General features: G+C 60.5%; 1 protein-coding gene across 1 annotated transcript; it reads left to right on the top strand.

Annotated features, from left to right (window-relative positions):
• Positions 1–7: 7 nt before the first annotated feature.
• Positions 8–26,689, top strand: LOC133767904 (fer-1-like protein 4). Its single transcript, XM_062202348.1, is given in 45 exon segments — positions 8–86; positions 358–413; positions 754–842; positions 939–1,038; positions 2,203–2,294; positions 2,439–2,480; positions 2,748–2,918; positions 3,346–3,406; positions 3,512–3,643; positions 3,747–3,809; positions 3,905–3,989; positions 4,165–4,324; positions 4,448–4,631; positions 4,716–4,902; positions 5,417–5,784; positions 6,063–6,171; positions 6,328–6,511; positions 6,599–6,719; positions 7,081–7,181; positions 9,294–9,381; positions 9,455–9,571; positions 11,780–11,932; positions 12,502–12,655; positions 12,751–12,875; positions 13,225–13,359; positions 13,466–13,639; positions 14,050–14,166; positions 14,260–14,421; positions 16,553–16,751; positions 16,876–16,934; positions 16,999–17,151; positions 18,648–18,690; positions 18,782–18,882; positions 18,954–19,094; positions 19,197–19,310; positions 22,032–22,159; positions 22,356–22,526; positions 22,820–22,995; positions 23,326–23,474; positions 23,911–23,996; positions 24,928–25,026; positions 25,218–25,459; positions 25,876–26,156; positions 26,254–26,354; positions 26,455–26,689. Coding segments are annotated over 45 exon segments (6,057 nt in total). The 3' UTR covers positions 26,660–26,689.
• The last annotated feature ends 50 nt before the right edge of the window (positions 26,690–26,739 follow it).

Below are 26,739 nucleotides of genomic sequence, written 5' to 3'. Positions count from 1 at the left end.
TAGGACCATGGCTCTGACCGTGTGTGTGCGGCGACTAACAGGGCTGCCAGGCATCCATGACCGGCAAGTCAGGCTCAGCTTTCGGGGTGAGTTTTGTGGGGAGTGCTCTAAGGATTTTCAGAACTGGAGATTTCTAGAACCTGCAGGCCCTAGACCTGCAACCCAACCCCTCACCACCTCTGTCACCTCTCCTCTCTCTCTCCCACCGGGATCTCTCCAACCTACTGCCTCCTTCCCGCCCCATTTTTAAGGGTCAATCCAGGGAGGGGTGGACAGCAGGCCAAGGGTAAGGGAAGCAGATGATTGTTTTGGTGTGTGAGGAGGAGCTGATAAATGACAAGTTTCAGTTCTGAGCAGGCTATACCCAGAAAACAAGGAAAATCCACTGTGGCCGAGACGCTGACATTGGTGAGGTCAGTACAGTTCATTCCTAGATGGGGACCTGACCATGTCCACACTGGGATTCAGGGGCTTGTTCTGGGGTTTTGGAAGCACACTCTGAGGAGGTGGGGTCAGTCTGAAGACCAAGAGGTCGGATTGGATTCAGTTTGGGAAAAGTTAGTCCCAAGGCTTTTAGCCTGTAGTTTGGAGTCAACCCTACTTTCGGGGATCAGTTTCAGGTTTGGGCAGTCAGTTCTAGAGTCAGCTCCAAGTCTGGAGGGTCAGCTTCTGTTTCAGGGTTGGGAATAGGCTCTGGACTGGGAGCCGGGGTCAGCCCAGCACTGGGTGTCACAAGCTTCCTCCCATGTCTAGTTGTTCCGCTGGCCCCACTATGGGGCTCCACTGGCCGGGGAGTGTCTGTCTGTGCGGGTTGTCAATTGCAGCCGTGTGTTCAGGCCCAGGTGAGTAGGTCTGGGGGAGACAGGGATGGAGGTGGGGGTGGGGTGGCTTGGTGCCATTCCCCTGGGTCACTCTTCCGCTCCGTGCTGCTCCTGCAGGCCTCTGGGGACCCTGGTGATCTCCCTGCAGCAGCTGCAGAGTGCTGGGCACTTGGTGCTGCGAGAGGCTCTAGTGGATGAACACCTGCGCGTGTCCCCGGTGAGCACACCCAGTGCCTGGCATGCCCCACTCAGGACACAGGGTTCCACTTCATGGAAGGGAAAAGCCAAGATCTACACAGGGTTGGTAGCAAGGCCCCCAGCCAGGGCTCCTCTCATTGCAGTATCTGCCTGGATCTCACGTGGGTCAAGACTCAAGCTCAACTCTGAGGCCCAGGGATGTGGCAATGGGGGAGAAACGGAGTTCTGTGCTGCTCCCCCACTGCAGCAAACTCAATGCTTGTGGAAGACAAAGACAGACCCGGCTGGATTTTTCTGGTGTTTCATGGAGGGTGGAATAGCCTAGCTTTAGAAATGGACCTGGCTTCAAATCTCAGGTCTGTTATTTTCCATCTGAGAACTTGGACAAGTCATTTAGTATCTTCAAGAGGTTTGGTCATTTACATAATGTGGAACCAAACCAAATATTGAGGTTTTAATTCAGACTGTCACCCTTTGTTGAGCTCTTATTACAGCTGAGGGCTCTCTGCTGAGCAATGAAGAGTCAGCAGCAAGCAAAGCCCGATAAGGATGTGCTGTCTCGTAGAGCCCTGTATAAAGAAGGAGGCAACCAGGAAGCAAATACTACAGGAATGAGTGAAATTGCAATCAGCGGGGGTTACAGAGGAGAGGTGGGGGCTGAGAGAGTGCGTCACTGGGGTGTGGGACCTATTTGTAGGTTCCCTGATTCCCACAAAGATTCCCTGAGGAATTAGTGCTTGGGCCTAGATTGGTAGGTGTCAATCAAGTGGGACTTGGGCTGGGGGGAGAGTTCCAGGCAGAGAAACTCACAAGTGCATAGGCCTATTCCCCAGAGGGGGCGTAGCTGGGGTGCTCAACAGAAAGGGGGACCTGGAATGAGGTGCAGCTGGGAAGGCTGGTGAGAGCCAGACCATGCAGAGCTGTGGAGTCTGCAGTAAGGGGTTTCCAAGAGCAACGAGGGAATTCTGGAGCTGTGTTTGACCTCCTCAAGAGATAAGCTGCCCATGGTTAATAGGGTGTATGTATCCAACATTATTGATCATCCAAGAGGCACCACAAGCCACCACAGATCCAGGCCAGGAGAGTTGTCTTTGTTTACAGATGGAACAAAAGACCTTGTCCTTGGGCCTCTCCTAGGCCCGGGAACTGTGAGGGCCCTGGGGAACACTATGTGTCTGTTCAGATCCAGGTGGAGCTTGACCTGAAGTACCAGCCCCCAGAGGGTGCCGCCGGGGACTGGGCAGAGGAGGACTTTGGGGCACCCATCCGGGACAGGTACCCCAGCCCCACATCATAAGGAAGGCCTGGAAGTGGTACCCAATTCTACTCTGGTTCTGCAATACCAGGACCCCTGGGTGTGTGCTGCCCGGATTGTAGATCTCTGTTAAGGTCTGGCCCTCTCCCTTCTCTCCCTTCCAGCTCAGAGCTAATCATCCCCAATGTGGGCTTCCAGGAGCTAGAGTAAGTATGTGGGAGATGACCTGGAGTCCCTGGGGCCTGTCTTGGGTTCAGCAGCAAGGGGTGTGGGGTGTCCCAGGGTCTGGGATCAATACTGAATCAATTCCAGGGTCAGAGGTCAGTCCCGTAGAGTCAGGAGTCAATTCTGGAATTAGAAGGGTTGCAGGGTTAGGAGTCGGATCAGTAGGGTCCGAGAGACAGGGGTCTGTCAAGGGACTTGCTGGGGTGGGTACAGGTCCCAGGCTTGGCCTTGAAGGCCTCTCCCGCCAGGCCTGAGGAGGCCCGGCTGGAGCGGCGGGCAGTGGCTTTGGGCCGCAGACTTGCCCGAAGCCTAGGCCAGCACGATGATGATGACGACGAGCTGGAGCTGCAGCTGGAGCTGGGCCTGGAGGATGAACCTGACGTGGAGCTCTCCGGGGTCGTGTTCAGCCCCCTGAAGAGGTAACCTGTGCCCACACCTGACCCGTGAGTCAGTCTCACCACTCACACCTGTGGCCCCACGCCCATCCAGCCTCACAAACACCTAGAGGATGGGGGAAGGGTGGAGCTCCTGGGGTCAAAGGTCACCACTCCCAGCCACTGCCGAGCTCAGGTGCGATGAAAGCGTGATGAAGGCCCACGTTGCCTCGTTGCCTCGCTTACTGTAGTGCCCCAGGGCCTAGAATGCGGCGGGCACGCCGTGGGTGCTCAGCACATCTTCGTGGAGTGCGTATGTGGTTTCAGGGCTTCAGGAATGAGTCAGATTCTCGTGTAGGGCTGAGATAGGGGCAAGGCCAGGGAACTCAGAAAGCTCAGAGGGTGAGGAGCCCTCCCAGGGGCACCAAGCAAGGTGGCCAGGGAGGTGAGCTGACCTTAGGCTTCTCCACAGCCGAGCTCGGGGCCCGGCCCGCGGGGATCCCTTGCAGCTGTCCAGAGCCCAGGACTTCCAGGTACTGCTCTCTTTCCCGCCCCTCACGCTGGCTCGCTGCAGCCGCACCTGTTTTGCGCGCACCCAGGCAGGTTGGTCTTTTCCTCCTCCCCCTCTGCATCCTCAGGTGGGGGTCACCGTGCTAGAGGCGCAGAAGCTGGTGGGGGTCAACATTAACCCCTACGTGGCCGTGCGTGTCGGGGAGCAGCGCCGAGTCACGGCCACGCAGCGCGGGACCAACTGCCCCTTCTACAACGAGGTGGGCGGGTCTGAGGGGATGGGAGGACCCAGGTGGGCACGGTTCCGGAGGGGGCCAGATGGCGTAAAAGCCCTTATCTCTACGCTTCTCTCCTTCAACCCAGTACTTCCTGTTCGAATTTCACGAGAGCCGGCTTCGCCTCCAGGACTTGCTGCTGGAGATCACGGTGAGTGGTGAGCGGGCACGGGGAGGCCTCGGTCCCACCGAGGGGATGCGGAAGCCCCGGGGCTGATAGCGCCTCCCCCGCCCCCCCCCCCCCAGGTTTTCCACTCGCAGACCCTGCCCTTCATGGCCACCCGGATAGGCACCTTCAGGATGGACCTGGGCATTGTCTTCGACCAGCCAGGTACCGAGCGCTCCCCTTAGGAGACCGGTCCGCGCCGACCAGGACCCGCAGTCGGCCCTCCGCGCAGTGGCCAGCCCGGACCGCGGCTCGCGCGCACGGGGACCCGGCCGCGACCCGACGCTCGCCTAGCCAGGGTCCCCTGACTCGGGCCGCCCCCAACCCCTGCTGCCCTTAGATGGCCATTTCTACCAGAAATGGGCTCCGCTGCACGACCCTCGGGACACCCGCGCCGGGATCAAGGGCTTTGTCAAGGTCACACTGTCCGTGAGGGCGCGCGGGGACCTGCCCGCTTCACTGCCGGCCCCGGGCCCCGGGCACAGCGCGGACATCGAGAAGTGAGCCCTGCCGGGGACCGAGGGCAGGACAGGGCCGAGGAGGGAAGGGGTGGGGAGGGGGCGCGGGCGCGGGCGCGGGGCCCGGATTCCCGCGGCTCCGCTCTCAGCGCCCGGCTCCGCTAGGAACCTGCTCCTGCCTCGCCGGGTGCCGGCCGAGCGGCCGTGGGCGCGGCTCCGCGTGCGCGTGTTCCGCGCCGAGGGGCTTCCGGCGCTGCGCCCCGGGCTGCTGGGAAGCCTGGCCCGCGCCCTGCAGGACCAGCGCGTCCTCCTGGACCCTTACGTGAGGGTGTCTTTCCTGGGACAGCAGGTAAGGGGCTCCCGCGCCCTCCCCGCCGCGTCTCGGGTCCTGAGCCCACGCGCACCGACCACCTGTGCCCGCCGCCGCCTGCAGGGCGAGACGTCGGTGCGCGAGGAGGCGGCGGCGCCCGAGTGGAACGAGCAGCTGAGCTTCGTGGAGCTCTTCCCGCCGCTGACGCGCGGCCTTCGCGTGCAGCTGCGGGACGACGCGCCGCTCGGCGACGTGGCCCTCGCCACGCACGTGCTGGACCTGAGGCAGATCTCCCACGCAGGCCGCGCAGGTGAGAGCCGCGCTCCGCCTCTCCTTCGCAGCCCCGGTTGCCCCTGAGGTCTCACCCCCGGCGGCGAACCCCATCCGCGGGTACTAGCTCGACGTAGCGATTGCGATGCACCCCATAGCACACATGGCCCTGCCCTACTGGCCCCAGAGCATGAACCCCGACCTTAGCCGCATATCCCGTGACCGCCCCAGCGCGCCCTTCCTCCACGCACTGCAAGCCGCGGGGTACGCTGCTGGCCACCCCCTTGGCTCTCCCGGTCGCTATTAGCGCCTCTGCCGGTGGCTCCGCCTCCAGGGCGCTGGTTCCGCCCCGGGGTCTTTTCGGCCACTGCTTTGGAGGCGGTGCCAGGAGGTGTGGTCCAAGCTGTGCGTCCGCGACACTTCGCTGGCTCCCCGGCCCTGGCCCCGCCCCGCCCCGCCCCGGACTGGGCGGAGATGAGGGTGCGGCGCGTGGACTGACCTGGTACCCACCTGCCCCGTGCTCCTCTCCAAAACCCCGTTCTTGGCCCCCGCAGCGGGGTTTAACCCCACCTTCGGCCCGGCCTGGGTGCCCCTGTACGGCTCGCTCCCCAGTGCGGGGCTCCGGGATGGTCTGCAAAGTCTCAACGAAGGCTTTGGCCAAGGCATTTGGTACCGCGGCCGCCTGCTGGTGGCTGTGTCCATGGAGGTGTTCGAAGGCAGAGCTGAGCCTGAGGCCCCCAAGGCCCCACAGGGGTCCAGATTGTCCCGACTGACCGGAAAGAAGAAGAAGAAAGCCAGGCGCGGCCAGGCCCCAACAGGGGCTCCGCAGTCGGGGGCCGCCGGCGCCGGCACCGGTGCTGATGGACCTGAGATTCCCAGCGCCATGGAAGTGGAGGTGGAAGAGCTGCTGCCGCTGCCAGAGGTGGGAGCTGGGTCTACAGCAAAGGGGGTGGGGTCCCCTCCTCCTCATCAAACAGCATGGGCCACGGAGGGTGAAAGTCTGGGGGCCTGAGTGGGACAGTGTGGCTGCAGGCGGGTGCGAGTGTGCGTGCACCTGTTACAGGGAGTGTCAGCGACAGAGAGGGAGGGAGGGCACCCACAGCCACTTCCAGGCCTTGTGCAAGTTTTTCTGTGGGTTTTGTGGTCGGGCACAGCACAGGCCGGGTTAGGGGCCCCCTGCAGCCTGCCTCCCTTCCCCAGAACGCCCTGGCGCCCTACCAAGATTTCCTGCTTTTTGGTGTGCTCTTCGAGGCCACCATGATTGACCCTGCCGTGGCCTCCCAACCCATCAGCTTCGAGATTTCTATTGGTATGTGGCGTCCTGAAACCCCAGAGGGTCGAGGGTCGAGGGTCGAGGGTCGAGGGCAATCAGACCTGGGGCCTCTGCTGTTCTGACTTCTGCTGAGGCGGAGGCGGTTCAGGAAGGGGTCTGATCCTCAACTGGACCTTTGCTGCTCTGGGGCAGGTCGCGCCGGCCGGCAGGAGGAGCACTTGGGCCGAGGGCCCAGGGCCGGAGAGGAAGCCGAGGGTGCCGTGGCAGAGACCCAGCCTCTGCTGGAGTCAGAAGTGGGGGCTGGGCAGGATGAGGAGGAGAAGGAGGAGGAGCTGGGGACCCCCGCTCAGCGGCCTGAGCCCATGGACGGCAGTGGGTGAGCCCACCGGGCAACTGGAAGGGGGGGGGGGTCTCCAGGGACCTAGGACACCCGCAAAGCCTCTTCTGGTCTCCACCGACCCAGGCCATACCTCTGCTTGCCCCTGCGGCACCGCAAGCCCTGCGTGCGCGTGTGGAGCCGCTGGGAAGACTACACGTGGCGCCTGCACAGCAGCAACTGCGTGCGCAAAGTGGCTGAGCGGCTGGTGAGGGCAAGGCTGGTGCGCACAGGGAGGCCCTGGGCCATAGGGACGCTGGGGCAGCCGTGGCCTTTGATGGAGCCCTGGAGAGAGGCTGACGGGCAGAGCTCCAGCTCCCTGTGCGCGCCAGGCCAGAGGGCAGCAGACAGGAGCGAAGCTTTTGGGTGAACAGAGATTCAGAATTGCACCCAGGAAGGGGCTGGGTGAAGATGGGCAGAGCTATTGGGGGCGGGGCCCACAGGGCTGGGTTCAACCAGCCAAAGAAGGGCTGGCCAAGAGGTGTGGTCACCAGTGGATGGGGTGAGGGTGTGAGGGGCTGGGTGTCAGACACCTTCCATGCTCCCTGACCCTCTGCCCGGGTGCGCAGGACCTGGGGCTGCAGGAGGTTGAGAAGATGCAGCGCAGACCAGGACCTGGCGCCTGCACGAGGCTCAAGCAGGCGCTGGAGGAGCTGGTGGCCGGGAGCAGGTGAGCGGGAGCCAGCCCTGGCTGCTGCCTGTCCCTGGGGCCGACAGCGTGGATGGGAGAGGCTCCCAGTGGCTCCCTTTTCCAGGCTCCTAAAGGCTGATAACCTTCTCCACGCTTGTTCCCACTAGTGGCCTCTCCCGCTTTATGGGGGACACAGCTGCCTCACCTCCCTCCATCCACTCTGCACCTGCCGGCTTCTGTATCCGTCTGCTCTCTTCCTGCCTGTCCTAGTGGGGGTAGTCCCCGCCCCAACAGCCACAGCTGGGATCTTGGTTGCATCCCCTCTCTCCTGCTGCAGGAATTCGCTCTCTCCAGCGCCGTCCACTGATCCCCACTTACCAGATCACTGTTGCAACCACATAAACATGTTCTGGTCACTTCGATCTTTGACCCTCCCTGCCCTGAATCCCATAACCTGCTGTAGATACTTAAGTCTCTCACTTGATGCTGTTCTGGAAACAGCTGTTTCTCTTTATTCGATCACTCCATGTGCCTGCCACTGTTTTAAGCACAGGAATTCTGTCTACAGAAATTTCTGTCTACGGAGACCCCTGAAGCTTCCATTGCAGGGAGGGGGCGGGGTGGGGGTGACGAGGCACACAGTTAAGAGACATGTAAATGAAGAGAAGCGTGTCTAATAAGAAGGAGGAGTGTCAAGGGGAAAATAAAAGCAGGGAGCATTAGAGGCGCTGCAGTTTTAGAGGAGGGAGACGGGGAGCCGCCGGGAAGGTGACCGGAGCAAGCCGGGTCTGTCAGGGAGCAGGAGCGGCAGGCTTGAGGAAGAGCCAGGAAGCCAGTGCGACTGTGGCAGAGCGAGCAGAGGAAGAGGCTGGAGGCGGACAGAGGGAAGCCTCGCCACGGCCCTGTGTGAGATGGGGAGCCACGGAAGGTTCTGGGAAGAGCCGTGCTCTGACTTAGCCTCAACACGGATCAAGGGCTGGGAGAGGATGTCGGAGAGCAAGCGGGGGAACTCCTCAAGCGGGCGTTGTGCGAGCCCAGGAGACAGGAGATGGCGAATGGAATTCAGGGTACCTGCAGCGGAGGGGCAGCGCCACGAGCGGATTCACGAGAAATTTGGCGATGGGTATAAGGGACGAGGACAACGAGCAAAGAATGCCCTGAGCGGCTCCTGGGGTTTCAGCCTGCACAGCCACACAGGGGGAGCTGTTACTGAGCAGTGGAGAAGACGAGAGGAGGAGGAGGTCTGATGGGAACAGGGGTGTGTGTGTGCGTGCGTGTTGTGTGTGTGTATAGCTCGTTTTTGAACATGTTAACGTTGACGTGCCTATGAGATATATAAATGGACCTGTCTGGTAGGTAGTCAGCTGTGTGCGGTGACTGCCAGAGAGAATTCTGGGTTGGGAGTGTAAATTTGGGAGCTGCCATGACACAGCTGGGCTAGGTAAAGCCCTCTCAGGAGTAGAGAAACCTGACGGCCCGGGGGGCCCCACATTTAAGGGAAGGCTGGGGGAAGAGGCATCAGCACGGACACTGATGGGAGAGGCAGTGAGGCAGGCTGGAGGTGGCCTTCTCTGCCCCGCCTCCCATCCAGCCCTCTGCTGTGGCCTGGGAAAGCAGTGGGAGATGCCCAAGTCCTTGGGCCCTGCACCCACGTGGGAGACCCGGATGGAGTTCCTGGCACATGGCTGTTGTGGCCTTTTGGGGAGTGAACCAGCAGATGGAAGTCTTCTGTGTGTCTCTTCCTCTCTATCACTTTAAAGCCTTTCTAATACATGTATACCTAAGTCTTTTTTTTTTTTTTTTTTTTTTTTTTAATGCCATGGAATCCCCTACGGGATAAACCTAAAGATTCTGCAGTGGAGTCTGGGGGGAGGCTGAGATTCTGCATTTTAACTAACAAACAGGTGACACCAATGTTGGTCCTGGGCCACACTTGGAATACCCAGGGCAATAGATAGTGAAGTAGCAGTGAGCTCTGGGGCTCCAAAGTGAGGCCAGCCGTGATGCACTGGCGAGTGGTCCAGACACGGGAGGCCCTCCTGGGATGAGGACAAGACTGAGGGCTGGGGGGGGGGGGCTGCAGGGAGGTGCCCCCAGGGCCCACCTTCTCTCCTCTCGCTCCCTGCCACTTTGCATGCCCTGCTGCCGCAGACAGTTCACCCGCGGCGCGGAGCAGCGGACCATGACGCGGCCCAACGCCCTGGATCGCTGCCGGGGAAAATTGCTGACTCACAGCCTGGTAGGGGCCGGGGACCGGAAGCAGGGGCGCCTAGCTGGGGCTCTGCTCTCATGCTTGTTGCCTACGCTTCCAGAACCTGTTGGCAAAGCAAGGACTGTGGCTTCTCCGGGGCCTGAGACAGGGCACCATGCAAAAGAAGATGATGTTGGCGAAAAAGCTCCTGGAGAAACTGCGCTTCCTGGCTCAGGAGGTGATGCCTCACTGCCCCATTCCCCTACCCCGCATCCCTTTCTCGCCAGCATCCGGAGACCCCAGAGGCATCCAGGCAGGTGCAGCGTCACAGCTGTGCCTGGCACCGATGCCAGGGCTGGACTCTGTTGCTGTGGGCACAGGACCAAGACCCACTGGAGCCACTAGAGCAAGGATGAGAGCAGTGCCTGTCAGGGACCCAGGGGCTGTTCGGGACCTCTTTGGAGGGTTTGAGAGCACGCCTAGGCGTGGCCTTCCGGCTCTGAGCAGGACTTGCGTGGAGAGGGACAGCAGTTCACCTTTTTGGAAGACCCTTCGCTAAGCGTTTGCGTGTGTTAGCATGTGTGAGCCCTCCAGTCCCCTCGGGCAGAGGTCACCCATCTTGACAGCAGCAGGAACTGAGGCTTGGAGAGGGAGAGTGAGCGGAGCTTCTGGGTGTAGCTAGGTAGGTAGCTGGGCTGGACTTCAAAGCCAGCTCTGCTGACGCTGGAGCTCAGGCCGCCCTCACGGCACAGGTGCCCAGGTTGCGGGGGCCCAGTATGGCCAGGGTCAACCTGAGGAGCTGGATTTTGGTCTTGATCTTTGATCTTGGTCTTTGATCTTGAAGGATAAGTTGGAGTTTGGCAAGCAAGGAAGAATAGCGTGTGCAAGCCCGGGATTGGGGGGCCAGGGCAGCTGGAAGAATGTTGGAGAGAGGTCAGACTTTATTACATTCAATTTTATTGCAAAATTGCTTTTGCTATTGTTTAAAATTTTATACAACTTGGGCGGGCGTTGTGGCATAGTGGGGTAAGCCACTACCTGTGATGCTGGTATTTGATATTGGTATCAGTTCGTGTCCTGGCTGCTCCACTTCTGACCCAGCTCCCTGCTAATGGCCTGAGAAAAACAATGAAAGATGGCCTATATATTTGTGTCTCTGCCACCCACATGGGAGACCTGGATGGAGCTCCTGGCTTGAACCTGGCCCATCCCTGGTTCTTGGAGCCATCTGGAGAGTGAACCAGCAGATGAAAGATCTCTCTCTCTCTCTCTTTCAAATAAAATAATCTTTTTTAAAAAGACTCATTTATTTTACTTGAAAGGCAGAGATACAGAGAGGGAGGGAGAGAAAGAGAATGAATCGATGTTTGATCTGTGTGTTCACTCCCCAGATGGCTGCAATGGCCAGGGCTGAGCCAGGCTGAAACCAGGAGCCAGGAGCTTTTTCCAGGTCTCTCACATGGGTGCAGGGACCCAAGCACCTGGGCCATCTTCTGCTGCTCTCCCAGGTGCATTAGCAGGGAGCTGGATGGGAAGTGGAGAAGCCGGGACTCAGGTGGAGGCCTAACCAGCTACGCCACAATGCCAGCCCCCAAATAAAATAACATTTAAAAAATTTTTTACAATAAGTTAATTAATTTGAGAGGCAGAGAGACATATTGAGAGCGCTCCCATCCTTTGGTTCACTCCCCGAATGCCTGAGATAAAGCTGGGAATCAGGAAACAGGATACCAGGATGGTTTGAACAGGAGGAGAGGGTCGGGTCTGCGTTTGGAGGGAGAGATCCCTGCCTGCTGTGTTTGTTGCTTACCCAATGACATTTGAAGTCCTGTGATGTGGCTCGTGCTGTATCAGGCCCTGAAGCGTCCTAGTAAGGGAGACAAACTCAGCATCTTACAGGGATGGAATTACTAAGAAAGATGCGATAGAGGCTAGGCGGTGGGGGGGACCTGCTTAGAGAAGGGAGGACCAGGCGGCAAGGAGGACGAGGTAAGGAAGTCGGGCTGGCTGCACCACGGGCGGTGGGCTCTGAGGATGTCATGCGGCATGATGGAAGCCAGTCGCACACGAACAAGTGCTGTGTGGTCCCTGGAGTGTGGCCAGGTTCATGGCTGTCAGGGGCTGGGCCGGGAAGAGCCAGTGGGTCACGGGGTTTCAGCTGGGGAGGATGGAAGGCTTTGGGGGCAGAGGTGGTGGTGCTGGCTGCACCGTGCCGTGAATGAGCTGAATGCCGCCACACCATGCCCCGAAGAGATGGTTAAGACAGCTGACCTTACCTTATGTGTATTTTACCACTGTTGTGAAACGAAGTTTGGACTTTGAGTGAGGGGTGGGTGGGGCATCCAGGCAGAGGTCCACGAGGTAGGTGGGGAGCTCACTGGCCCCTCACCCAGTCCCGGCTGCGGGAGCAGGGGTCTCAGCTGGGTGACCTGTTCTCTGCCCACAGCCCCAGCCGCCACTGCCCGACGTGCTGGTCTGGATGCTCAGTGGGCGGCGCCGCGTGGCCTGGGCCCGGATCCCTGCCCAGGATGTGCTGTTCTCTGTGGTGGAGGAGGAGCGGGGCCGGGACTGTGGGAAGATCCAGAGCCTGCTGCTCACAGTGAGGGGCAGGGGTGCTGGGGAGGAGTGGGGGGATGGGGAGGACAGGCTCTCAGGACAGCCCGGGGCTGCAGGGGTCGAGACCTGCCCCAAACTCTTTTCAATTCCAAACAGCCAGGAGACTGTGTCTTTGCCCAGGTCAGCTTTGAACGGACATGAGCAGCAAGTGTCATTAACCCTGGGCCTGCCCTGGCCCCCTGGCAACCCAGGCTGGGACAGAGGCAGGATGGCAACAGAAGGAGTAGTTAGTCCCTTACGAGTGTGAGGGCTTGCAGATTGCACACAAGATCTCTCCGTGAGGCACCCTTGCAAACAGTGTGTCAGGGATGGAGGGACAAAGGCGTGCAGAGCTCAGAGTACGGTTCTGGGTACAGAAAGTGCTGGTATTGGAGCAGGAGGTATAGGGAATGGCCTTGGAGGGGGTGCAATGCTGGGGGCACGGGGAGTGTTGTTTGGATCAGGGAGCTTGGGGATGGTTCAGCAGCAGAGGTGGGCTGTGCCTGGGGGCCGCAGGACTGTTGGGTCCAGTGTCGGTACCCAGGGCCCTGACAGGCCTCCTGCCCACCGCAGGCCCCTGGAGCAGCCCCTGGCGAGGTCTGTGCCAAGCTGGAGCTCTTCCTGTGGCTGGGGCTGGGCAAGCAAGCCAAGGCCTGCACCTCCGAGCTGCCTCCGGACCTGCTGCCCGAGCCTGCGGCTGGGCTGCCCCGCAGCCTGCACCGGGACGGTGAGTGCGGGGCGTGGGCTGTTTCCTGAGGTGTGGGCTCAGGAGCCGGGTGCGCCCCTGAGCAGACCTGGCTGCTTCCTTCCCCCTCACCCCAGACTTCAGCTACTTCCAGCTCCGGGCTCACATGTACCAGGCCCGAGGTGTGCTGGCCGCAGACGACAGTGGGCTCTCGGACCCCTTTGCTCGAGTGCTCATCTCTACCCAGTGCCAGACCACGCGGGTGAGGCCCCCCGGGTGGGATCAGGGCGGTGTGGGCCTGAGCTTCCCCACAAGTCCCATTCTGCATTTTCAGGACAGGATGTGGGGTGAACTGGTCTGTCTTGGGGTGCGGTGGTAGAGCCAGAGGGTCGCTTTCCGGGGTTCACTGTGGGCCAGGGCTCTGAGGGCCGCAGATTCCAGTGGCACCGGGAGGGCAGGGCCCAATGCCACCCTGGATTTGCTTTTGCCTTCATCCCGTTCCCTAGGGCCGACCTCTAGGTCAGGTGTCACAGTACTGCAGGAGAGCTCACCTGGCCTGTGTCCGGAGCCCTCTGACAACTACCCCTTCCCTGCGTGCCCCCTGCCCCCAGGTCCTGGAGCAGACGCTGAGCCCGCTGTGGGATGAACTCTTGGTATTTGATCAGCTGATCGTGGACGGGCGGAGGGAGCACCTGCAGGAGGAGCCTCCCTTGGTGGTCATCAATGTCTTTGACCACAATAAGTTTGTGAGTGTGGCCTGGGCCCCACCTGGCTCCCTGGCCGGGGGTCCCTCCGCCTCCCCTGGCTCCTGAGCCTCTTCCTGTTTCGTCTCCACCGCCCTGCTTCCCACAGGGCCCTGCTGTGTTCCTGGGCAGGGCGCTGGCTGCGCCCAGGGTAAAGCTGGTGGAGGACCCGTACCAGCGGCCCGAGCTGCAGTTCTTTCCCCTGAGGAAGGGGCCCCGGGCGGCCGGAGAGCTCATCGCCACCTTCGAACTCATTGAACTGGACTACAGCCGCCGATTTGAGGTCTGACCCCCCGGGTCAGCTGCGCAGCCCTGGGAAGACAGCGTGGGCATGTCCCGGGGACGTCCCTGCAGGGCCTCACCCCTGAGAACACGGGTTGCAGGCCTGTCCTGGGGTCACCCCTTAGGACCTCCTGACTGCAGGGAACATGACCAGTGCCTGTACTCTAGGCTCACCTTGCCAGGCCTCCCACCCAGGGCACCCAGGCTGTGGGCTCAACCCGGAGCCACCCGTTCCCGATGCCTCAGACACCTGCCCTCCCGTCCAGCTCACGGCTGCTCCCTGACACCACCCCATCCTCCCACCCCTACCCCCACCCAACCCCGCCTGGCCGACGCCCCACCAGCGGCTCCACATCCCTCGCCTCCTTCAGTCTGATTGCTCTTTGACCTCTGAACCCCTCCCCACCTCAGCCCTCAGTGCCCAGTGACGTGGAGCCCCAGGACCTGACGCCCTTGGCGGAGCCCGTCTCCGGACGCCTGTCCCTGCCACCCAGCGTGCGCCCAGTGCTCAGGGAGTTCCGTGTCGAGGTAGCGCCAGGCCCTCAGGGCCCCCTCGCTCCCCGCCGCTGGGCGCCCGGCGGTCAGATGCAGGCCCCTGAGAGCCATGCTTCCTGACTGTAGGTGCTGTTCTGGGGCCTGAGGGGCCTCGGGCGCGTGCACCTGTTCGAGGTGGAGCAGCCCCAGGTTGTGCTGGAGGTGGCTGGGCGACGGGTGGAGTCTGAGGTCCTGGCCAGCTACCGCGAGAGCCCCAACTTCACCGAGCTCGTCAAGCATCTGACGGTGGTGAGGGCCTGGGTGGGGCAGGGAGTGCTGCACAGAGGGGCCGGTGGGCGGAGCACCAGGATGGTCCTGCTGGCCTCTTGGATTGCTCAGGGTCACAGCATGAGTTTAGGTTTTGTGGGCTCTGTGGTCTCAGATGCCACCATAGCCACAGACGGTGTGTGTGGGCGTACGGCTGTGTCCCAGTAAAACTTCACTTACAAAAGCTGGCAGTGGGGCCAGGCAAGGCCCACGGGCTGTAGTTTGCGGGTCCCTGAATTACTCCGTGCTCTGAGGGTGCTCTCTCAGCTCTGCTGAATGAAGATGTTTTTCAAGTGAAGGGTGAGTTGCAAGGGATCTGTTCAGTCTCTGAAATGCCAGGGTCTGAGAAGAACAACACATTCTTTTTTTTTTTTTTTTTAAGATTTATTTGTTTGTTTGAAAGGCAGAGTTATAGAGAGACAGAGGTAGAGACAGAGAGAGAGGTCTTCCATCCGCTGATTCACTCCCCAGTTGGTCACAATGGCTGGAGCTGTGCTGATCTGAAGCCAGGAGCCAGGAGCTTCTTCTGGGTCTCCCACATGGGTGCAGGGGCCCAAGCACTTGGGCCATCTTCTACTGCTTTCCCAGGCCATAGCAGAGAGCTGGATCTGAAGTGGAACAGCTGCGACTAGAACCGGCGCCCATATGGGATGCTGGCACTGCAGGCAGTGGCCTTACCCACTATGCCACAGCACCAGCCCCGAACAACACATTCGTTATGTAATTTCCAATTACTCTATTTGGTGTTGGAGTCAAAGTCTGGCAATGCCGCTTGCCTTATTCAAGCTTCAGTTTTTCTATATGTGTAATGGAGGTGACAAAAGGAACAAAACAAAAAGGGGGCTGGAGGGCCGGGGTCCTCGGAGGATGAGTGCTGCGAGGAGCCAGGGACGAGGAGGACCTTGGTGAAGTGCAGAGCCCACGCGGAGGGGTGGCCGGGGCAAGGCATGGCGGCTCCAGACCTCAGGGGGACAACAACACAGAACCCCGGGGCTGTTTCCCGCCGTCCCATGCACAGTGCGTCTCTGAATGCTGGCTGTGCTGTGAGCCGAGGGCACAGGGAGCAGGAAGCTCCGTGAAGTCCCGGGGCTGTGGCTGGGTGCGCCACGGCCTGGGAAGTGGTAAGGAACAGGAATTGACACTCGCAGTCTGGAGCCTGGGATTCAAGATCAAGGTGCCAGCAGATTTGGTAGACGTCTAGTGGGGCACCTGTTCCTCATGGACGGTGCCTTTAGTTTTAAGCATTTGTTTATTTACTTGAAAGGCAGAGTGACAGAGGGAGAGATGGGAGAGAGAGAGAGAGCTTCCATTCTCTGGTTCTCTCCCCAAAAGGCCGCAGTGGCTGCGACTGCTGGCCAGTACCTCCTATGTGTCACATACATAAAAAACATAAACTGGGGTTGGCATTGTGGCTTAGCAGGTTAAGGCGCTGACTGGAATGCCGGCATCCCATATGGGCGCCAGTTCAAGTCCCAGCTGCTCCACTTCTGATCCAGTTCCCTGCTAATGTGCCTGGGAAAGCAGCAGAAGATGGCCCAAGTGCTTGGGCCCCTGCACTCACATGGGAGACCTGGAAAAAGCTCCTGGCTCCTGGCTTCACCCTGGCCTAGTCCGATGATTGTGGGCATTTGGGGAGCGAACCTGAAGATGGAAGATCTTTTCTCTCTCTCTGTCTCTCCCTCTCTGTAACTTCACCTTTCAAATAAAATAGATAAAACAAGTCTTTGAAAAAATAAACCCAGCAATACAATAGTATTGTTAGTGCTTTTCCCCCTGCTGGGAGCTATCGATAAAGACAGAGTTGCTGTGTTAAAGACCATACATATTTTTATGAGTCTAAATTTATATTTGCAAGTTGAACATTGGTTCTTTGCATAAGGATAAGCACGCCCACCCCATTCTGATAGCGCTTGGTCGGCTCCGCAGTGCTGTTCTGTCCGCTCCGTCATTGGATGCAGCAGTCTTTTGAGTCCGGCATGGTGTCCTCCACTTAGCTGGAACACAGGGTCGGAAGCCGGTGATTGGCCTGGCCTGGAACGCAGGCCTGGATGCACCTCCTCCTGCCAGTCCTGCAGCTGCTCACGCCTCCTCCTCCTCTCTCCCCGCCCCCCAGGACTTGCCGGAGCAGCCTTACCTGCAGCCCCCACTCAGCATCCTGGTGATCGAGCGCCGGGCCTTTGGCCGCACGGTCCTGGTGGGTTCCCACATTGTCCCCCACATGCTGAGGTTCACACTCCAGGGTCCTGACGATGCCCCTGAGGAGGAAGGAGAAGAGGAGGACCCGGGGGACCTGGTGCCCAAAGGACCTCAAGGTTAGGGGCCTCCTCCCTAGGGACCACCAGATAGAAGCCCTCTGCTTCCCGGCAGAGAGGTGCCCAGGGTCAGGCGTCTGCCTTCTGCTTGCCTGACGACCTGCTGTCCTTTCGCCCTTCCCAGAATCCAAGTCTCCAGATCCCCCGCTGGCTGAAGCAGGGCTATCCGGGCGGCTCCTGAAGGTAACAGGTGTGGGGGGGAGTGGGGAAGGGGCGGCCAGCCGGGGCTGGGGCGGTGCTGGCTCAGGAGCCCTGAGTCTTCTCCCTTGTTGCCCTGAAGAAGCTCCCGCTGGGAGGCCTCCTGAGCCAAGGCCCTGAGCTGGAGGAAGACGTCCCTGACCCCGAGGAGCTTGACTGGTGGTCCAAGTACTACGCGTCGCTGCAGGAGCTCCGGGGACAGGTGGGTGGAGGCTGAAGGGCCAGGAGGTGACCTCCGGGAGCCAGAGCTCCGCGCTGTCCCCGAGCTGTTCAGTGCGGTCGTCTCTTCTCAGCTTCAGAACTGTCCGCTCTGTTATCCAGAGCCCTGTTGTCCGGCAGCCACAGGACGCGAGCCACGTGTGTCATTTCAACTTTCGTAGCAGCCACATTTAAAAAAAAAAAAAACAGAAAAGGGAGCAGGCGTGTGATGCAGGCAGTTGAGATGCTGCTTGGGACACCGCACCCCACATGCAGTTGCCTGGGTTCGAGAACCAGCTCCACTTCCGACTCCAGCTCCCCCCTAGTCCTCACCCTGGGAGGCAGCAGGTGATGGCTCAAGGAGTTGGGTCCCTGGAATGCACATGAGAGAACTGCATTGAATTCCTGGGCGCCTGGCTTTCACCTGGCCCTGAATGTTGCAAGAAACTGGGGAGTGAACCAGCAGATGGAAGATCTCTGTCTACCTTTCAAATAAGTTAAAATGACAGACACAATGTAAAACACACACACACGTACAACATAAAAGGCTGGGGCAGACATTGAGTGCCGTGGTGAAGATGTGGCTGGGAATGCCCACGACCTGTCCCGGAGTACCTGGGTTCAAGTCCCAGCTCCATGTCCAATTTCAGCTTCCTGCTGCTGTGCACCCTGGGAGGCAACGGTGATGGCCAAGTACTTGGGTCCCTGCTGCACACGGGATTGAGATCCTGGCTTCAGCCTGGCCCAACCATGGCTGTTGTGGGCATTTGGGAAGTGAACCAGTAGATGGTTCAGTCTCCTTTAAAAAAACAAAAAAAACTAAAAACAATTGAAATTAATTTTAATAGTATATTTTATTTAGCCTATTCAAAGTGATTTTTTTTAAAGATTTATTTGAAAGAGTTACACAGAGAAGGAGAGGCAGAGAGAGAGAGGGAGAGAGGTCTTCCATCTGCTGGTTCACCCCCCAATTGTTTGCAACAGCTGGAGCTGTGCAGAACCAGAGCCAGGAGCTTCTTCCAGGTCTCCCATGGGAGTGCAGGGGCCCAAGGACTTGGGCCATCTTTTTTCCTGCTTTCCCAGGCTATAGCAGAGAGCTGGATCAGAAGTGGAGCAGCCAGGACTCAAACCGGTGCCCATATGGGATGCTGGCACTTCAGGCGGCGGCTTTACCCGCTACGCCACAGCGCTGGCCCCCCAGAGTATGATATTTTTAACAAATAGTCATTATCTAAATTAATGAGATGTTTTACTTTAATTTTATCCCAAGTCCGCATATGTGCTGTGTATTTCGCACTCGCTGCACGTCTCAGTTCAGGTGCACTGCAAACACTCAGTAGCCACACGCAGCCCGTGGGTACTGTCCTGGTTCAGCTTTGACAATGCACGTGGCCTGTCAGAGCTGGAGCATGAATTAGGGTCCCCACCCCCCCATCCCGGACAGGAGGTGCACCGTGGAGGGGAAGGGGGGGAGCACTCTGACCTGCCCTCTGATTTCAGCCCAGCGTTGATGAGGATGAAATGGACGACCCGGGGGACTCAGGTCAGAGATCGCCCCTTCCTGCGTTCGCTCCGTCTGTCCAGGCTGCTGCCCGCTCCGGTATTTGGGACCAGGGCATTTATGCTGCTTCCAGGTGGGATCAACCTCATTCCTGTGGAAGGGGAGGCCCAAGACCAGGGGGAGGCTGAAGTCAAAGGTTCGGCACCCCGGAAGAAAGCTGTTGCCACCCTGAAGGTAACTGGGTGCTGGGGGTGGGGCTCTTGGAGCCGGCACGTGTGGCTGTCACAGAGGCCCCGGCCCTCCAGATCTACAACAGGTGCCTGGAGGAAGAGTTTGATCACTTCGAGGACTGGCTGAACGTGTTTCCCCTGTACCGTGGCCAAGGGGGTCAGGGGGACGGAGATGCAGAAGAAGGAGGGTCTGAGCGCCTTGTGGGCAAGTTCAAGGTACGTGTGTGTGTGTGTGTGTGTGTGTGTGTGTGTGTGGCCTCACAGCAGGGATTGGGGAGAAAACTCTTACCATGGGCTTTCCTGTCGTCCCCACCCCAGGGCTCCTTCCTCATCTACCCAGAGGCACAGGCAGTGTCCTCTGAGCCCAAGATCTCTCGAGGGATCCCACAGAACCGGCCCCTCAAGCTCCTGGTCAGAGTGTACGTCGTGAAGGTGAGCCCCGCCTCCAGCAAAGGTACCAGACGGACAGACGGACGTGCGACCCGCAGAGTAGAGGCTCTGGAAACAGCCGCAGGGTCCGCAGAGTCGTTCTCTGCCTCTTCAGAAATGGGAGGCCTGGGGCAGCTCGTGGTGGAGCAGGATTTAGGGCGGAGGTGCCCTGACCCTTGTCCGTGGCTCCGGTTCCGTGGAGGGGGAGCACCATTCCAGGCTGAGCGTAGCTCCAAATCGCCAGCTTCCGGTGCTTGTCGCCAAGACCTCGGCACCAGCCCCTCCACGGCTGCAGTCTTCCTGCAGGGCTTGGCACACCTGGAAGTTTCCCTAAAGGAACCGCAGCCGCCGGGGCATGAGCGGGTTGCTGTGCCCTGCGCCATCAGAGCAGATGCTGGGCTCTCTTTTATACGGAGGGATTCTAGGACGTCAGCTGAAGAAACGTCCTTTGGCACTGCTCTACCACGGTCTAAGAACCTCAGTGCAAAAAAACACTTCCAGCAGTGTGGCACCCAGACGGTCTCTAATAACCTCCGGATAGAACCCCTGCAGACATGGTGGGGGGTGGGGGCTGAAATGCCTGCTAAGCGCATAAGAAAGGGAAATCCCAACAGGCTCCAAATAAGAGCAGCAGGAGCCCGGGCGGGAGACTTGCCCTGGCGCTCAGGCTGCCTGGAGCCTGAGCCGCAGCCATTACAGGCTGTGCCAGTTGCGGGGGTGGGGGGTTGGGGGGTAGGTCTGGGTGCGGCAGGAGTTCGGGAGCGGTGGGCGAGGGAGAGCGGCCTCCGTTCTGGGGAAGAGGCAGAAGGCGGTGTCGTCCTGAGAACCAGGTGTTCACGTTTGGCCTTCCCGTTGATTTAAGGCTTGAATTGCTATGATCTGCTTAGAGATCCAGAAAGCTCAAAGCTGAGAGATGGGCGCACAGTGGTCCCAGACCGGGCCTCACCATTTCCAAAGATGTAAATAAGCGGACGTGTGCTCACGGTTCAAAGTTACACAGAAAATAAACTGTTGGGGGAAAATTAGCCAAAGAAACAACATAAGGAGGTATCTGAGGACTTCAGATGTTAGAATTTTCAAATACTGGCCGGCGCCGCGGATCACTAGGCTAATCCTCCACCTGCGGCGCCGGCACCCTGGGTTCTAGTCCCAGTCGGGGTGCCGGATTCTGTCCCAGTTGCTCCTCTTCAGGCCAGCTCTCTGCTGTGGTCCGGGAGTGCAGTGGAGGATGGCACCCCATGGGAGACCAGGAGGAAGCACCTGGCTCCTGGCTTCGGATCGGCACAGTGTGCTGGCCGCAGCGCGCTGGCAGTAACGGCCACTTTGGGGGTGAACCAACGAAAAAAGGAAGGCTTTTCTCTCTGTCTCTCTCTCTCTAACTCTGCCTGTCAAAAAAAAAAAAAAAAAAAAAAACTTTCAAATACTAGAATGTAAACTAGCTGTTTCAAACATTTCACAAGGGCTCTCAAAAGCGATTGGGCAGTTTGGGGAAAAACAAACATAATTCCTAAAAATGAAAGACAACTAAATGTGAACTCTTACTACCGCCCACACGTGGAAGAAAGGCTTCCTGAACCACGGTGCAACCACAGCTGTGAAACTGAGGGCAGGGAGGGGCTAGAAACCAGAAACAGCGAGGGCAGGGGCGCCTGCAGCTTGTGGTGTAGAAGGTGGAAGCACGTGTGTGACAGGCAGGCAGGCAGGCCAACCAGAAACCAGAGGCAGCTTCTCCACAGGGTGAGTGGCAGAGGGTGAAGGCAAGGGCCAGGGAGGCAGGGGTGAGGGTGGGACACCGGCCTGGGGGAGGGGAACGCCCACTCCTGAGGGCTGGAGTCTGCCTCACTCCCTGGGCACAAAAAATGCTGTGGAAAATTCTGAAACGTCTTCAGTGTGGTGCTGAGCTTCCAAGAGAGTAAGGAGTTGTAGAGGGGCAAAGGCCAGAGTGCCCTAAAATACCTGGGTTTGTTTCATTCGTGATGGGGAGGCTCACGGAGCTGCTGACCGCGCCTGGGGGCCTGCTCCAGTTCCCAGGAGGAGGGGCCGCACCACCAAGCACCAGGCCTGCAGCCAGCGGAGGGAGTCAGGGCTCCTTCCTGTGCACTGTGGGAACAACCAGGCAAGGCAGGGTACTGGGTTCTGGGCTGTGCACGTGGCACACACTCTGGGCTTGGGGCACGGAGCGAGCAAGCCAGAGGAAGAGGCTTGGAGTGTGCCTTGGCACTGGTTTCACTGTGTCTTTTTTTTTTTTTTTTTTGCCAGGCAGAGTTAGATAGACAGAAAGGTCTTCCTTCCTTTGGTTCATCCCCCAAATGGCCTCTAGGGCCGGCGCTGCACTAATCCGAAGCCAGGAGCCAGGTGCTTCCTCCTGGTCTCCCATGGGGTACAGGGCCCAAGCACTTGGGCCATCCTCCACTGCCTTCCCGGGCCACAGCAGAGAGCTGGACTGGAAGAGGAGCAACAGGGACAGAATCCAGCACCCCGACTGGGACTAGAACCCAGGGTGCCGGCGCCGCAGGCGGAGGATTAGCCTAGTGAGCCAGGGCGCTGGCCGACTCTGTCTTTTTTTACACTTATTTGTGACTTAAGGACTCTGGAACTGAACGGGAAATAAGTCATTTGCCCACCTCTCAGCGGGCCTCCACTTAACCTGAGGTCAGGTCCAGCAAGGGTAACCTTGGGCTGTGACAATGACGCTGCTCCCAATTCGACTCCATCCTGTCCTAGGCTACCAACCTGGCTCCCGCGGACCCCAATGGCAAAGCGGACCCCTACGTGGTGGTGAGTGCCGGCCAGGAGCGGCAGGACACCAAGGAGCGCTACATCCCCAAGCAGCTCAACCCCATCTTTGGAGAGTGAGGCTGGGCCCTGGGGCTTGGGGGTGCGGGAGCAACTTGACCATCCAGCCCTGTGGCCCAAGAGCTGTCACCTAGGCAGCTGGCCTGGCCAGGGTGGGGGTGGGGGTGGACAAGAGGCTGCCGACCCCTCCCCTCACCCCAGCCTGCCTCCTGGGGCAGGGAGGTGTCCTTAGCCACTCCCCCTCCCGGCCAGGGTCCTGGAGCTTAGCATCTCTCTCCCGGCTGAGCCCGAGCTGACCGTGGCTGTGTTTGACCATGACCTCGTGGGTTCTGACGACCTCATCGGAGAGACCCACATCGATGTGGAAAACCGCTTCTACAGCCACCACCGGGCCAACTGCGGGCTGGCCTCCCAGTACGACGTGTGAGTCGGGCAGGGCCAGCTGTGCATCTGCAGAACCCATGATTTCTTAGAAGGGGGCTCCTCTCCAGGCCAGACGTGACAGCTCAGTGGCCACCAGCTGGGCTTGGCAGCTGGGGCTGCCTGAGTCGCTAGTGAGTCACCTGACCTCTCAGGTGATGTCAGCGTCTCCTAGAAGCATGTGCACGCATCTCTGAAGTCCCTCCTTACCCTGGCTGGGGACTAGCCCGCCTCCCCTAGGACCCCCGGCCCCGCTGTGAGCATTCCCAGCTGAGCCACCTCCTCCCTGCCTGCAGGGAGGGGTACAACGCATGGCGGGATGCCTTCCGCCCGGCGCAGATCCTGGCAGGGCTGTGCCAGCGCTGCGGCCTCCCCGCCCCCGAGTTCCGAGCCGGGGCCGTCAAGGTGGGCAGCAAAGTCTTCCTGACGCCGCCTGAGACCCTGCCCCAAGGTACCAGCCCCTCCCTGCTGGGCGGGCTGGAGGGAGAGTGGCCCCCTTGGAGCCTGCTTCCTCCAGTGACTAGGTTCTTGGGTGGTGGAGAAACTGGTGGGGAACGTGAGGGCCCCAGTGACGCCGCTGGACCCAGGGTCGCTGCATGGAGCACCCGGCACAGCCGGTCTCGCGCTCTGCCGGCCACGATGGGACAATGCAAAGGCCCATGCCCCTGTGAATTGGCTACCACCACAGCCCCCGCGTGTGCGGGACCTTGCCCGCCCACGCAGGCTGCCTCCACTTAGCCCTTTTGCGGCACGAGAGGTGGCAGCTGTGCTGGACCCCCCGCTCACACACTTCCTGTTTCAGGTGTCGGGGCCGGCAGCGCCCTGGAGGAGGCCCAGGCATTGCTGGTGCTGCAGCGCTGGCAGGAGATGCCAGAGCTTGGGCTCCAGCTGGTCCCCGAGCACGTGGAAACGCGGCCCCTCTACCATCCCCGCAGCCCAGGGCTGCTGCAGGTGAGGGTCCGCACCCAGGGCGGAATCCAGGACTCAGAACCCCCACGTGGCCTGGACCCTGGGCCCTAGGGTACCCTTTCCCCCAGACTGGCACCGGCTCACATCGCTGGCTCCTGTCGCTGGTGCCCAGCCTCCCCGTGCCAGCCTGGGACCTGCATCCTGGACCCCTGAAGCCACGCCTGACTCCTATCCTGCAGGAAGCCTCTCTCCTGAGCCACTAAGGCTCAGATCTGGGTCCAATCAGAAGGGATCCAACCTGACAACCTTCCATTGCCGGGACCTTGACCTTGAACCCTCAGTCTGACGCTGGGACCCCACTTCAGACTCCTTCACCCTCATCCCCCAGGACCTGCCCCCGTGGCCCCAGCTCCCCTCCCACAGGGCTGTCAGGGCAGGTGAGGACCCTGGTGAGACCGGGCTGGCCCTGTGCCCCCAGGGATCCCTTCACATGTGGGTTGACATCTTTCCTCGAGACGTGCCTGCCCCGCCGCCAGTTGACATCAAGCCTCGGCAGCCCATCAGGTGAGAGGGCCCCGCCCAAAGGCCCAGCACCCCCGGGGGCTGCGGCTTCTTCGTCGATGAGCCATTTGGTTCCCCTTTGGCATCCGCCACTGAGCCAGGTGTCTGTCCCCTGTGACATGAGAGTCCTAGCACCTTTGAGTAAGCCCCCTCCAACGTGAGCTGTTCAGAGGGGCGCACCGCAGCGGGGGAGCCACTTCCAACAGGGCTGGATGCCCACATGCTGACTCTGGGCCCTGCTGCCCTGTGTGTCACTCCCGGGGAGCCTTCGCAGTGTGGGGACACGCTGGCTTCTAACAGCGCCCGGTCCACATCTTCTTAGAAACGATTGCTCCGGTCCATTCAAGCAGAAGCCTCAGGGCCGACTCAGACCTGCGGGCGTCTGAGCGACTTCCTGTGCCCCTTGTGGTTGGGGGTGGGGGAGTGGCTGCAGTCCCCTGGACTGGCCAGTCCTAGGTGAAATCCCCACCCTCCCGGGGCCAGGTAGCACCTGCCCCACCAGAATCACAGACTGGCCAGCCTGGGAGTGGGGGTTATGAGCAGAAAAGCAGTGGAAGTTGATGCAGGGTCCAAGGAAGTGAGCGCCTCCCGGCTGCCCCATGCCAGCCAGGGGCGGGGCCATGTAGGGCAGGACCCAGAATTTCACAGCCTCTCCCTCTGTGCCTGAGACATGTCCAGTCTCCCACTTTCCTGCACCCCAGAACCTCAGCTTGCACGTCACGTCACTGGGGTTCAAAGTGGCTCGAGCTCTGGGTCCCAATTCCAAACCCTGTGGGCCCGGCAGACTACTGCTGGTGCCACGCTCCGTGGCTGGGGAGGCCAGCGATACCTTCCTGGGACCACGGCGTCCTGGTCACCGCTGCCCAGTGCACGTCAGTGTCCCTGCTGCTGGCAGCCCCTCCCAGAGTCTGATCCACCCTAACCCACCCCCCAGCTACGAGCTCCGGGTTGTCATCTGGAACACAGAAGACGTGGTTCTGGACGACGTGAATCCGCTCACCGGGGAGATGTCAAGCGACATCTATGTCAAAAGGTAGGGCTGCGGTGAGGCCGCAACGGCTGTGGCCCCAGGGGCACTGCACACAGGCTCAGGCCTGGGGGCTGAGGCCGGCGCCCTGTCCCCATGCCTTCTGTGGAGTCTAGAGCTGGGTGAGGAGCTGGGCACCAGGCGTGCTCCAGCCCTGATGCCCACCCGCCCTGGCCTGTCCCCTGCGCGGGCCACAGCTGGGTGAAGGGACTGGAGCATGACAAGCAGGAGACCGACGTCCACTTCAACTCCCTGACTGGGGAGGGGAACTTCAACTGGCGCTTCGTGTTCCGCTTCAACTACCTGCCCACCGAGCGGGAGGTGAGCGTCCGGCGCCGGCCCGGACCCTTCGCGCTGGAGGAGGCCGAGTTCCGGCAGCCGGCTGTGCTGGTCTTGCAGGTCTGGGACTACGACCGCATCTCCGCCAACGACTTCCTGGGTACGGCTCAGCCTTCCCAACCTCACACCTGCCCTGCCCCGGGCCCGCACCACCCTCGTCCTTGGTTCCCCACTCTACTGCATGGCTGGCATCCTGGGATTTCAGCACCAGGCCTGCACCTTTGCCCTCTGCCCTGCCGGGTTTACTGAGCCCTGACCACAGTCACCTTGATTTCCACCCAGAGTCCCTGCCTCATTGCACCTTTGTGACGATAGCTCGTCACCCTGCACCCTGACCCCATGGCCACTTGCTTTGTGAACCTGTTCCCGGGCCTCGGCCCTCTCCCACTGGGACGTGACAACCTGCTGGGGGCTGGGCTGTGGCCTGCGCGGCACAGGCTGATTTTGCAGGCTCTGGCTTCCAAGCTGGTGTGCTGCCTCCTCGCCCCAGCCTCACCCAGCGAGCTCTCCCTGCAGGGTCCCTGGAGCTGCAGCTTCCGGACATGGTGCGGGGGGCCCGGGACGCCGAGCACTGCTCGGTGCGGCTGGCCCGCGACGGGGCAGTGCCCAGGTGCAATCTGTTCCGCTGCCGCCGGCTGCGGGGCTGGTGGCCCGTGGTGAAGCTGCGGGAGGCCGAGGACGTGGAGCGGGAGGAGCGGGAGGCGCAGGCTGGCAAGAAAAGGAAGCGGAAGAGGAGGAAGGGCCGGCCCGAAGACCTGGAGTTCACGGACACCGGCGGCAACGTCTACATCCTCACGGTGGGTGCTGCCGTGCCAGGGAGCCAGGAGGGCCGGGGCCGGGCCAGTGCCTCAGAGCAGGGCCTCTGCCCAGCGACGCAGGAGGGTCTTTCCTTAGGGCAAGGTGGAGGCAGAGTTTGAGCTGCTGACCGTGGAGGAGGCCGAGAAGCGGCCAGTGGGGAAGGGGCGGAAGGAGCCGGAGCCCCTGGAGAAGCCCAAGTGAGTGCAGTGGGGAGGCCGGGCTGGCCAGGGCCTGAGCGGGAGGAGGGGCAGCGGCCAGCGGTGGCTTCCTCTTCATCTCACACCCCTCCCCCAACAGCCGCCCCAAAACCTCCTTCAACTGGTTTGTGAACCCGCTCAAGACGTTTGCCTTCTTCATCTGGCGCCGCTACTGGCGTGTCCTGGTGCTGCTGCTGCTGCTGGCGCTGGTCACCGTCTTCCTCCTCCTCGTCTTCTACACCATGCCCGGCCAGATCAGCCAGGCCATCTTCAGCCCCCTCCACAGGGCCTCCGACGCCAACTGACCTGCACGGCCGCCCACCGCGCCTGCCCAGAGCAGGGCTCTCTGAATAAACCTCAGGCGCTTGCCCGACACTCCGCCTCC

The sequence above is a fragment of the Lepus europaeus genome, chromosome 10, assembly GCF_033115175.1.
Source record: "Lepus europaeus isolate LE1 chromosome 10, mLepTim1.pri, whole genome shotgun sequence".
In the NCBI taxonomy this organism is placed as follows: Eukaryota; Metazoa; Chordata; class Mammalia; order Lagomorpha; family Leporidae; genus Lepus; species Lepus europaeus.
Note: the sequence above shows the minus strand (reverse complement) of the source record. Positions and strands in the feature narration are given on the sequence as shown.